General features: G+C 38.1%; 1 protein-coding gene across 1 annotated transcript in view; it reads right to left on the reverse strand.

The window, feature by feature from the left end:
- Window positions 1-966: 966 nt before the first annotated feature.
- PLEKHH2 (pleckstrin homology, MyTH4 and FERM domain containing H2) overlaps window positions 967-12,274 on the reverse strand; it is a 118,778-nt gene continuing 107,470 nt past the window's right edge. Inside the window, exons 26-30 of the mRNA XM_036752063.1 lie at window positions 10,682-10,827; window positions 8,571-8,700; window positions 5,563-5,649; window positions 3,883-4,020; window positions 967-1,524 (exon numbers count right to left, since the gene is read on the reverse strand). Coding sequence (XP_036607958.1) covers window positions 1,339-1,524; window positions 3,883-4,020; window positions 5,563-5,649; window positions 8,571-8,700; window positions 10,682-10,827 — 687 coding nt within the window. The 3' untranslated portion in view covers window positions 967-1,338. The remainder of the gene's footprint in view (window positions 1,525-3,882; window positions 4,021-5,562; window positions 5,650-8,570; window positions 8,701-10,681; window positions 10,828-12,274) is intronic.

Raw genomic sequence — 12,274 nt, forward strand, 5'->3', positions numbered from 1 at the left:
GACAGCCCATGGGCTCCATAAAATATGGTATCCACTAAATATTAAGAGATGAAGAGGGAGGCTCTCAGTGGAAGATTTACAGGACATTGACAAGCACCCCAGCTGACAAGCAGGCATGGATGGCCGGGTTTCAATTTTCATCATTAAAGGGAGTGCCCACCTGGATTAATTCATAGATATGTTTAGTCTCCAGTTGGTTCCATAGAAAGGGTTCAAGTCATTTACACAAATACGACTTCCTTCAGCAATAAGGACGTTACCCTGAAATTGAAAAATTCAATAACAAAAGGACACCGTTTTTTTTAAGCTTTGAGGAATCACCCCATGATTTATAATCCTATGTTAAAAATGCATTGATCAAGTTTAATGTATTCTATTTTTAAAATTCTGAAGGCTACTAACCTTTGAGACAATAAAAATTCAGAAGACACATTGATGCTGCATTCCCTTCAGGTAAAGTGCTATACCATATGTGGGAAAAAAAGGAATGCATGGCTTCAAATACTATTCTATTCAATTAAGGACAGTGAGAAGCGCATGGAACCAAAGGAGAAGAAAGCTGTGGATTTTTCAGCAAATTCATAGAGCGCAGAAAGCCAAGGCAAGTTGGGAATCACTTTTACCTTTTAAATTTCAGGGCAACAGAATTTTATGTCAGTGACCTGGCAATGTTGAAGGGGCACAGTTTTTAAGTGCTGTAGGAGGTTTTCTAGTTTATCACACACAACTCTAGCAGACCCACTGTACCATGTAAAACATTTCCCAAACTGCAACGGTTTCCTTGAACTTTCTATTCTCTACTTTTTCAATTATACTTTCACTAAAGGTAACTTCAATTTTTACTTAATTAGTAACTTCTGAGTAACAGGTTACAAAGGGAGGCTATAGAACCTCTTTTTTTTTTTTTTTTGCTTTTTGGCAAGGCAATTGGGGTTAAGTGACTTGCCCAAGGTCACACAGCTAGTACGTGTCAAGTGTCTCGGGCCGGCACCACCTAGCTGTCCCTAGAACCTATTTTTCAAGATTTTCACAAATATGACCAATACTCAACTGAGTATTGGCAGAGGGTTGGACAATTTGACCTTTGAAGGGCTCTTCAAAGCCCTGACTGTATGATTAAACCAGTTTAGTGTTTGTAAACAGTTTTTATTTTGTTCTACTGTAACTAAGTGTTCATTTATATTTTAAACAGTCATGTGAAAAGGAGTAACAATGTTTCGTATCTTTTTTTGAAATATTGATGGGTGCATCATGCTCTTCAGTGCAAACACCGTGGAGCACACCCAGTAACATTCCCAGACATTCGGCTACTTCATAGCGTCACCAGCTTCTGAAATTTCACAGTAAAGTTGGGCCTTTAGTTGGTCTGCTGTTTAACAGGAGCGGCTGGCTCCCTGTGTCCTTGGTTTTGGGCCCTCCTTTTCGAGCAGACAGGAGTGCAGGAGCTGAGAGGTGGTGAAGAGCTGCTTTTTGCTGATGGAAGTTGTTAATATAGCTGGCAACCAAAAGAGTTATTTCAAGAATCTAGAAAAGAAAAATAAGAATGTCTCATTATTGTCATTTCCTAAAGGACAAGAGAGCTGAACTGTGAGCTAACTCCACTTAGATATGCCTATGATTTCACTGGTTCCCTTTGTTCCATGGATAGAAAACAACTGAACAAGAATTCACTGAGTATATGAGGCAGCCTGGCTCAGAAGACAGCTGGCCCTGAAGCCAGGAAGACCTGAGTTCAGACTCTGTCTCTGACACATGTTGGGTGTAGGACCCTGGGCAAGTCACTTAGCCCCTCACTGTTCTAGGCTACCCCTCCCCCTACCTTTAAGTTAAATTTTGTTTTCAAGATTTGCCCTTTCTTCCTCCTACTTGCCTCCTCCCCCCATCCCTACTGCTGCCATTGAGAAAGCAAGAAAAACAAAAATAAAACCCCTTACAAACAAACATAGACAAGCAAAACAAATTCCCATATTGGCCATGTTAAAAAAAAGTCTCATTCTGCATTCTTAATCTCTATCAGATAGGTAGCATGTTTCATCAGGAGTCCTCTGGAAAATATGATTGGTCATCGTGTTAATCAGAGTCCCCAAGTCTTTCAAAGGTCTTGTTTTTGTAATATTGTTGCTCTTGTATAAATTGTCCTGGTTCTGCTCACTTCTTTGCATCAGATTATAGAAGTCTTCTCAGGATTCTCTGAAACCATTCCCTTCATCATTTCTTATAACATGATAGTATTCCATTATACTCATATATAATCACTTGTTAATTCTCCAATTGATGGACATTTCCTCAATTTACAAATCTTTACCACAACAAAAACAGCTGCTACAAATATTTTTAGCATATATATGTCTTTTTCCTCTTTCTTAGATCTCTTCGAAGTAGAAACCTAGCAGTGATATTGGCAGGTCAAAAGGTACGTGCACCATTTACAAGCTTTTTGTGGCATAGTTCCACATTGCTTTCCAGAATGGCTTGACCAGTTCACAATTCCATCAGCAGCACATTAATGTACCCGTTTTCTCATAGCCCCTCCAGCATTTGTCATTTCCCTTTTTTGTAAAATTTGCCAATTTTATGGGAGTGAGGTGGAACTTCAAAGTTGTTTTAATTTACATTTCTCTAATTATTAGTAATCAAGAGCATTTTCCTATATGACTATTGATAGCTTAGATTTCTTCCTCTAAATACTGCCTGTTCGTATCCTTTGACCATTGTTCAGTTGTGGAGTGGCTTTTATTCTTATAAATTTTAACTGGTTCTCTAATACATCTTAGAAATGAGACCTTTGTTAGAGAAACTTACTTCAAAGATTTTTTTCTCATTTGTCTAGGGAACTCCTTAAGTTTCTAAGTCACAGAGAAGATACTGTCCTGTATTGCTACAGGGAGTTTCTTGACTAGGGAGTTCCCTGTATCAATGCAATCACATTTTCAGTCCTTATCCTTATCCTAAGACTTCACAGAAGGTTCATGGGAAGAGTAAAAGCAGGCAAGCTAATTGTATGATCTGTTGTATTTCAACTTTTTTTCCCCTACAAAATTATCTTATAATAGTAATAACTTCAAACTCAAAGTAGGCATCATTTTCCCCCTACCCAGTTTCACGTCTCCACGTTCTTGCCCTCTAGTACTCCAGTTCTTACTCTGCAGCTCTGGGCTCCTGCTTAGTGAGTGTTTACCATATCTAACATGGGCCAGCTAGTTGGCTCAGCGGGAAGAGCAATAGGCTTGGAATCAGGATGACTCATCTTCATTAGCTCAAATCTGGCCTCAGACACTTACTAGCTGTGTGACCCTGGACAAGTCACTTAACCCTCTTTGCCTTAGTTCCTCATCTGTAACATGAGCGGGAGAAGGAAATGGCAAACCATTCTAGTATCTTTGCCAAGAAAACCCCAAAATGGGGTCACAGAGAACTAGACGTGACTGAAGTGACTGAATAATAATGACAAACTGTATCTAACATCTAACATCTAAGCAGACCCACTAATGTGCTCCTAGGTCATCTTCATGCCATGATTTCACATATACTCTTTTTCTCCACTCATTATAAACACTACTATTCCTGACAAACTTGTATCAATCAATTACCCTTTGATTGCAATTACCATCCCTGTGGCTTTTCCTAACCAAAACAGATCTCCCCAGCTGTTGCTATTATGTGTTGTCTTTCCCTATGAGACTGTAAGCACCTTGACGGCAGAGACTGTCTCCTTTTTTTTGTATTTATATCCCCAACACTTAGCACGGTACATGGCACTGAGTAGATACTTAATAAATGGCTCCTCATTCATTCATTCCCTCATTCAATATTTACTTCAATAACAACAAACAAAAAAGCAGTCTATAGGCTGCCAAAGTTGGCAGAAGTCTTCCCACTTACCTTAGGCTTTGCCATGGTAAAGAGGAGTTTATCTGTTGGCTTGTCCTTGGAATGTGCACTGTTAATTACCACCATAAAGTCATCTTGATAACCCCCAAAGGTCATTAGGGTTTTGTACGCATATGTTACTATTAACCTCTTAAGACAGAAGAAAGCCAAGTTATAAGTTTTATGCCACCAAAGAAGTATATAAAATTAACAATTTTAATTAACCCAACTGATAATATAAAGGCTAAATTGATGAATACATTTTAACCATTTGCAAGTTTTTGTTGCAGTATTTGCTAGTTTCTGAAATAATTTCCCAAATGCACACATGACTAATTAAGTTCACAAGATAAAAACGAAGAGAACAATCGACAAACCACGTGGAACATTTAAGTTCTTACTCTAACTTGTTTTAGTATTCTGCTTTGTCCCTTATATCATTTGGACAGTAGGTGTTTGATGGCAATGGACATTTTTGGGACAGTGGTTGATGCTACTCTGGAGCAGTAATTTGCTCAATGTTACCTTTGTGACCTTCATTTCTGCACTGCCCAAAGATGCTGAGGCAAAAAAAAAAAACATACTGAGAAAATGTGGTTCAGTATTTTGCGGTTCTGTATTTATTTACTAGTGTGCACTGATTTTTTAAATTATATTTTATTTTTAAAAAATTAACAAGCATTTATTTTCTTCTCCCCTTCACCTACCCAACCTCTCTCCCCTGGAAAAAAATTAAACAAAACCTTTGTAACAAATATGTTTAGTTAAGCTTTAATATTCTTCGAAATTGTTTAGTTATAAGAAGTGTAATTTAATTATAAAGAAGTGTAATTTAATTTAATTATAAGAAGTGTAACCTACACTCAAGACATTCATTTATGAGTCTGAAACTATCCAGAAGATTTAAATTCCTCTAAAACACGTTTCAGTAGGGGCAACTGAAGACAGAATCACTGGGTTATTGCACAGAAAAGTATGACCTCTCTTGACATTCCTGGTGACCATAGACTACTAGTATACACAGAACCAACAATTGATTCTGGCAAATTAATCATTAGATTTTTGGTATGCACTAATACAATTTGCATGTCTTCTTCTCAGGTTTTAAAAACAAACAAAAAAAGATGTTAAAAATATATATGAAAGTCAGGTTAAAATTAAGATCTCAAGAGGGGATAACCTTTAATTATGGCAGTCAACATCTGTATTAAAGCAATGTTTGTTCACTTGATCATAAACTAATTTAGTTTGCAAAGAAAAGGCAAGAAAAAAATTTAAATTTTGTATATGTGGAGGGGTACACAGTCTTTCACATTATTAATGTCATTTTCTTTGATCATGGGAAAGCCCTATTATAATAATTTGCATATTGCAAAGTGAAGAATTAGAGGTATTACAAGAACCATTTTGGAGAAAACTCAATGATACTGAATTTTTTGACCTATGCAATTAAAATTTCTATTTTAATAATACCGCAATATAATTTGTCTCATACACAGAAAATGTCCTCTTAATGTAATATACTGTGCAAACTGCCATTTCAAGAATCCTAATACAATCATGATTGTAATTTTCCCCTTTTGTTTTTAGCCTACCTTTTTATGACAGGTCTTGTAGCTGAATGGAATGTAGCCAACTTAAATGCTAAATATAGCATTACCTACATCAAAAAGTTTTGTGATTTATTCTTACCATGGAGTTATATTCCAAGATGCTAATTCCATCTTCATGTACAGCTAGCCATATGAAAGTATTTCCCAGTGTTGATGGAGTTACTGGCTGTGAAATAGGAGGGATAAATAACCCCACATATTATAAATGTCACATTAAAAGACAGGAACATTTGTTAATGGAAAACGCCTGACATTAAAGAAATCAAACCATACTGAATTGGATGCTTAGTCAGAACTATTCTAAATTTCCTCAAATTTTGTCCTGGAATTAGAAAAAAAACGACAGTTGGTACTTTTTTTAAAAAACAGTAACTTTTAGTATTCTGTAATTACTTATTTGTCCAGACTTGTGAGGTACTAAAATTCTAGCTAGGGTTTAAGTTGCTTGGTTAACATTCATTTTCAAAGTATGGATTTTTTTAAAATGTCCAAATAAACGTGAGCAACCAGGACTAATCCCGTTTAGGTCAAATATACTGAACACTTTCAAAAGCTACAAGTACAGAAAAAGCAGCAGACTATCATAACATTCATTAGGTATAAATCTTGGAGTTCAGGGAGGCTGGCACTCACAAGAATGAGGAAGCCTTGCTAATTAAGAGGATGAGGAACAAGAATAGCTAGACGCAGCTCATGGAACACGAAACTCCCACCTATGTTATCACTTGACACAGCAGATAGAGAGCTGGCCTGGAAATAAGCAGAATCTCCACAATCTGCCTCTGACACTAAAGGCTTGGGATCTCAAGAAGTCGTTTCCCTGCTGCGGGCTCTAGACAATTAATTCTACAGGTGGCAGAGAATGTGCTGACCTGAGTTGCTACAGGGAGTGTTCTCTTTTAGGCCTTCCCTAATACCAATGAAATCACAGGTTCAGTCCCCATCCGCTTAAAAAATGTATGGTAACAAGTTGCTTGATAATTTCCCAAATCATCTTTAAAGATTTTTTTCATCTACGGAGTTAACAAAACCTATCTCTTAAACTGGCTGTGCTATCAAAGACAAGTCACCTAAGGCAGCTGGGTGGTACAGTGGATAGAGCCTGGAGTCAGGAAGACATGAGTTCCAATCCTGTCTCAGACACTTACTAGCTGTACAACCTTGAGGAAGACACCTGACTTTTGTCTGCCTCAGTTTTTTCATATGTAAAATGGGGATAACAATAGCACCTAACTCTCAGGATTGTTGTGAGGATAAAATGGCATAATATTTATAAAATGTCTTAAAGCACCATACAAAAATCAGCTATCATCATCATCATCAATCTGATCAATATTTACTAAGGACCTACTATGTGTTCCTCTCTGGTGATGCAATTAACAGAAAGAAAGATAGTCTCTGCCTTTAAGAAGCTTACAATCTAATAAGGGGGACAACACGCAAAACAAGGCAGGAAGACCTCCGGGGACACCCTGCATGGGGACATTTTGTTTTCATGGAGTTCAAACCAGGCAAAGCAGAAGATGCAGAGCATAGTGAACCCAGAAGTCCAGTTTCTGTCCTCTATAAAGGAAGACATTAGAAGGGGTTTGGTACTGGTCCCCCTACCCCTATAACCAGAATGGGGAGGAGACTGAGGGACATGGGTTATGTCAAGGTTTGAGTTAGTAGCATGGTGACGAGATTAACTTGAGAGGGGCATCTTGTTCCTTGGAACTGAAACAAGGCAGAGCAGCAGATCATTACCATTACCATCATTACCACCACCACCACCACCACCACCACCACCACCACCACCATCACCATCACCATCACCATCACCATCACCATCACCATCACCATCACCATCACCATCATCATCATCATTATCATCATCAACACCACCACCACCTCTTTTAGCTTCAATTTCCCCTTCAATGAAATGGGGCTAATACTGTGCTTGCTCACAGGGCTCTTGTGAGAATCAAATAAAAATGTATATCAAAGGGCTTTGCAACCCCCAGAGAACTACATAAATGTTAGTTACTAAGATCTATAAGAGGAGTATAGAAAGAGACCTACTGGGGGCCCCCAAATATTAAATGACCAGTCCAAGTTAAGACAGGGAGTAAGCAGCATAATGGAGACTTAAAACCTCTACTGCCGCTCCACACTGCCTTTTATTTTAGGCACATTTTTTAAGGTTGGCTTTCTCATCTCATTACTGACAACCTTGAATTATAGCTCCCAGTTCCCAGAGGCCTTTGGAACTTCTTGCTGAATTATACCCAGTACCTCTCATCTCTCACTTGATAATAATACAGTCACCAAGAAAGGTGTTTAAGCATAAATTGCCTCCTATTCTACTCCAGGAAAGGTATGAGCTAAGCAGTTTTTGTAGAAAGGGAAACTGAGTTTAGCTTCTCATGAATTCTACCAGCATAATAGAGATTGAGAAAAAGACAGGGAATTGGGTATTCCTGTCTAGCCCTTTCATTCAGTGCGTTCTTTCATTATTTTGTTTACGTTGTTCAGAATTCCCAGAGTTTGGGATTATGTTCTCTCAAACTGAAATAAAGAAGGCTGCCAAAAGAGCAAAAACTAGGGTCTTTTAATCAAAACAAGGGAATTGCTATTTCCAGCACTGTGCAGCAACAAGTACTGTAATGCCCAAGATGGACAGAAGAGGCAGTTTTAAATAGCAATAGGGAGATAGTCTCAGTGAAGGCACGACCTTGGGAATCTGTTACATAAGTTGTTTTGCATAACAATGAAAAATTCATAGAGAATGCTGGGGGAACCTGGAGGTGGGAATAGGAGTAATATCTTACTGGGCTTGGGTTTAGGCTCCAGGTGCAGCAACTGGGAAACTGATTTGAACCTGCTCCAATCATGGGGTCAGTTAGGATCAAAGACAGGCAGCCCCTTCTGATGTCTGCATTCAACAGTCCCTATTTTGAAATGCATTTTAAAGCTAAATTTAAAATATGTTTAGATTACTGCACACTATTGATGATTTATAACTCTACCTTGATTCGCTGGGTTGGAGCAAGAGTGGTATATACACAAAGATGCAATCTAAAAACCCCTTTCCCACAAATTTCTTACTTTTGCAAGAAACAACTTTGCACCAAAGAATGACCACTTTCTGGCTACAGTCAGATAAATGCGCATACAGTCAGCAGCACTGTGTCCACGGAGAGCCATCCATCTAGTTGACAATCGTTGACAAAGTTGTCTTTAAAAAAAAAAGCGGAAAAATCTATAATCTAGAGTACAAATTAGTATTTCATTTCTCCTGAACATTTACAAACCCCAAAACTGTGATGTAGAACTTTTCCATAGCTGAGCCTAGGCACAATAATAAAGTAGAATGACATTTGTCTTCAGCAACTGCCACAATCCCTTTCTACACCCTTCCCTCCCAACTTCTCTGTTTCTCACTTTGAGTATTCCTGCTTCCTGAGGTTCAGACATAACCCAGTGCTCTGGGGCTACCTCTACAACCATCCAGCCAGGAAAGGCAATATATTAGGGTAAAGTAGTCTAATGGGCCCTAGGAATATATGCATTTTAAAATAGGCCTTCAGGGGAATTTCTAAACAAATGGTCCTAAATAAATGGGAAAAAATGAAATAAGGAATTCAATGAAGTAGTATAAGATTTACTTGACCAAAGGAAACTAAATAGATGCAGGAAAACAATAAACAACACACAGACAAAAACTTGGAAAATGCACCTGCTACTCTGCATTGGAGAGGTGGGAGACTATGGGTACGCAATGCTACATACATGTCAGACTTAGTCGATCTGTTGGTTAGTTTTGCTGAACTGCTTTCTTTTTTTTCCTTCTCTTTTTCTTCTTTGATACAAGCAGATGGCTCATTGGGTAGGGGAGGAGGAATATATTCAGGAGTTAAGGTGATATAAACAGTAAAAGATATTGATAGAACATTTTAGGTGAAAAAAGTGCATCCTTATTAGGGATACTTCCTGGTTGGAAAGCACCAGCTTTAGGGGTTGCCACACTTCTAACAGCCTCAAGTTTAAGAGTCTCAGAAGACAACTTCCTAGCAAGAGACTAGGAACTTCTTTTTTATTCAATTTATGGGAAACCTGTATGAAAATTAGAATTATCCAAAGGTGGAATGGGCTGTGTTTGTCTTGTTTTTTCACTTTTTAAAATCAAATTTTATTTTTTCAATAACAAAAATCTATTTCCTCTCCCTCCCACCACCACCCCCCATTGAAGAAAAGAAAAAAAATGTCATTACAAATACGAAAGAGACTAGGAACTTCCTAAGCAGTACCTACATCTTGAGGCTGAAAGTATAATGTGCTTTACTCCCACAGCTGGAGGATATATAATGGCTAGGGGGAAGATGGGGGAGTCTCTGGAGAAACCTAGATATTAGTTTGAGTTGAAGACTAAGCTTTGCTGAAGGCTACTCTGTGTGTGGGGGGGCGGGGGGCATAATTTGAGCTGAATGGAAAGTGATTTTGGAAATAACACTCAGTTTTGAACCTAGAACATGTGAATTCAGATCTTGGAGGGGGCTGAGCCAAGATTCTAATATGAAGGCATGCTTAGTTTGTACATGAAGTAATTAAAACCACATGAAAAGCATAACCAGTTAACTAGCAACAAGCATTTTCATCCTCTTTGCCTTATATTGATTATCTCCATTTTCACACAAACCAGTAAATTTTTGTGTTTTTATAGCCTTGATATGGACAAGAAAATAGTCTTGAAAATGAAATCTACCACCAATAAAATCTCACTGGACTTTCCTATGAGGATATATTCTTTAAACCAGAGGTTTTTCATCTTTTTTGTGGCTTGGACCCCTTTGGCAATCAGAATCATGCTTTTTTTTGTTTATTTGTTTTTTTGGAGGGGGGCAGGCAAGGCAATTGGGGTTAAGTGACTTCCCAAGGTCACACAGCTAGTAAGTGTGTCAAGTATCTGAGGTCATATTTGAACTCAGGTCCTTCTGACTCCAGGGCTGGAGTTCTACTCACTGTGCCACCTAGCTGCCCCGAATCATGTTTTTAAATGCATAAAATAAAATAAATAGAATTACAGAGGATACCAATTACATCAAAATAGGGTTTTCAAGAAGCTCATGGGCCCCAACTTAATAGCCCTTGCTCTAAACTTTAGATGATGCATACATACATCATTAGGCATGAAATACTCAGGAACTTTTTTTTCCTACCTTAATTGTTCTTCAGAACAGCCATTCTTATACCTTTTAGGATAAAATTTCTCTATGACTTGTTTTAGTGTTTGGTTTGCCTTATATTGACAGGTCACTTGTCCTGCTGGAGTTGAGAAAGGTCTCTCAAAATCTCCAATCTCCACCTAGTAGGAAAATTAAGAAATAGAAACTGTGGGATGTCAGAGAAAGTTTTGACTTTTAAAATAAATAGAGAATGAAGCTACTACTGTTATGTATAGAGTATATAATCCATTTGTCTTGATCATATGATTGTGGAATTTAAAGAATGAATGTTCACTGATGTCACAGAATCATTGAGTTATAGATTTAGAACTAACTGGAAGGGATCTTGGATGTCATTGAGTCCAACCTCCTGTTTTTACAAATGAGGAAGAACAAAGTACAGATTTGCTAAGTGCCTACTTAGTGTCAGGCACTTTGCTAAGCACTGTACAAATATAATCTCACTTGATCCTCACAACAACCCTAAGAGGTAGGTGCTATAATTATCTCCATTTTACATAGGAGGAAACTGAGGCAAACAGAAGTTAAGTGACTTGCTCAGGGTCGCACAGTTAGTGTCTGAGGCTAGATCTGAGCCAGTCTTTGTAACTCCAAGCTCAGAATTCCACCCACTGGGTCACCTCTCTGCCTCACTGAATATCGAAGTTTGAATTCCATTTTAAAAATGCCATTAAAATAAAAATTCTATGTTTAAACTATTTTAATTGTCCTTTTAAGTACCGCTAAAGTACCAACTTGTAATCATATAGTATGTATCACCTGCATTTACCCCTAGCCTGAGTGGTGGTATGGCGCCATGATAACTCCCTTCAAATACTTGAAAGGCTACATAGAAGAGGGATTAGCCAGATTGTATTTGACCCCAGAGGGGATGAATGGGAGTAATGAATGGGTACTACAAAGAGACAAACTTGGTCTTGATGTCAGGAAAATTTTACTAATGATTAGAAATATCCAAAAAGAGAACAGACTGCCTCTAGAGCAGGGGTTCTTAACCTGGGGTCCATGAACCCCAAAGGTAGCCTGTGGATAGATTTCAGGGGGGCTATAAACTTGGATGGGAAGAAAAATCACATCTTTATTTTCACTAATCTCAGACTGAAATTTAGTATTTCCTTTGATTATTTGAAAACACTATTCTGAGATGGGGCCCATAGGCTTCACCAGATGATCCACCAAGGAGGTCCATGATACCAAAAAGGTTCAGAAGCCATAACCTAGAGGTAGTGAGTTGCCTCTTCTCAGTGGTCTTCAAGCAAGGACTGGATGAGCAGGTGGGTGTGTTATAGTTGGGGGTTCTGTTTCAGGTATAGGGTGGACTAGATGGCTGTCAAGGTCCCTTTCTTTTCATGAAATTCTGTGATTCTGTGAAAGGGATATAACTTCAAATCTTCTCTCACTAGATGCGTTGTGCGACATTCATTGCTTTTTGCCTCAGCAATTTGTCCCATGTAAAATGAGCATTAACAATATTTATTTATAAGACGCAACTTTTGATTATTGGAGATTTTTAGGAAATTGTTGTGAAGATTAATAAAATGATTACAAAACTCGTATCCAAAGTGG

This window comes from Trichosurus vulpecula, chromosome 3 (genome assembly GCF_011100635.1).
Source record: "Trichosurus vulpecula isolate mTriVul1 chromosome 3, mTriVul1.pri, whole genome shotgun sequence".
Taxonomy (NCBI): Eukaryota; Metazoa; Chordata; class Mammalia; order Diprotodontia; family Phalangeridae; genus Trichosurus; species Trichosurus vulpecula.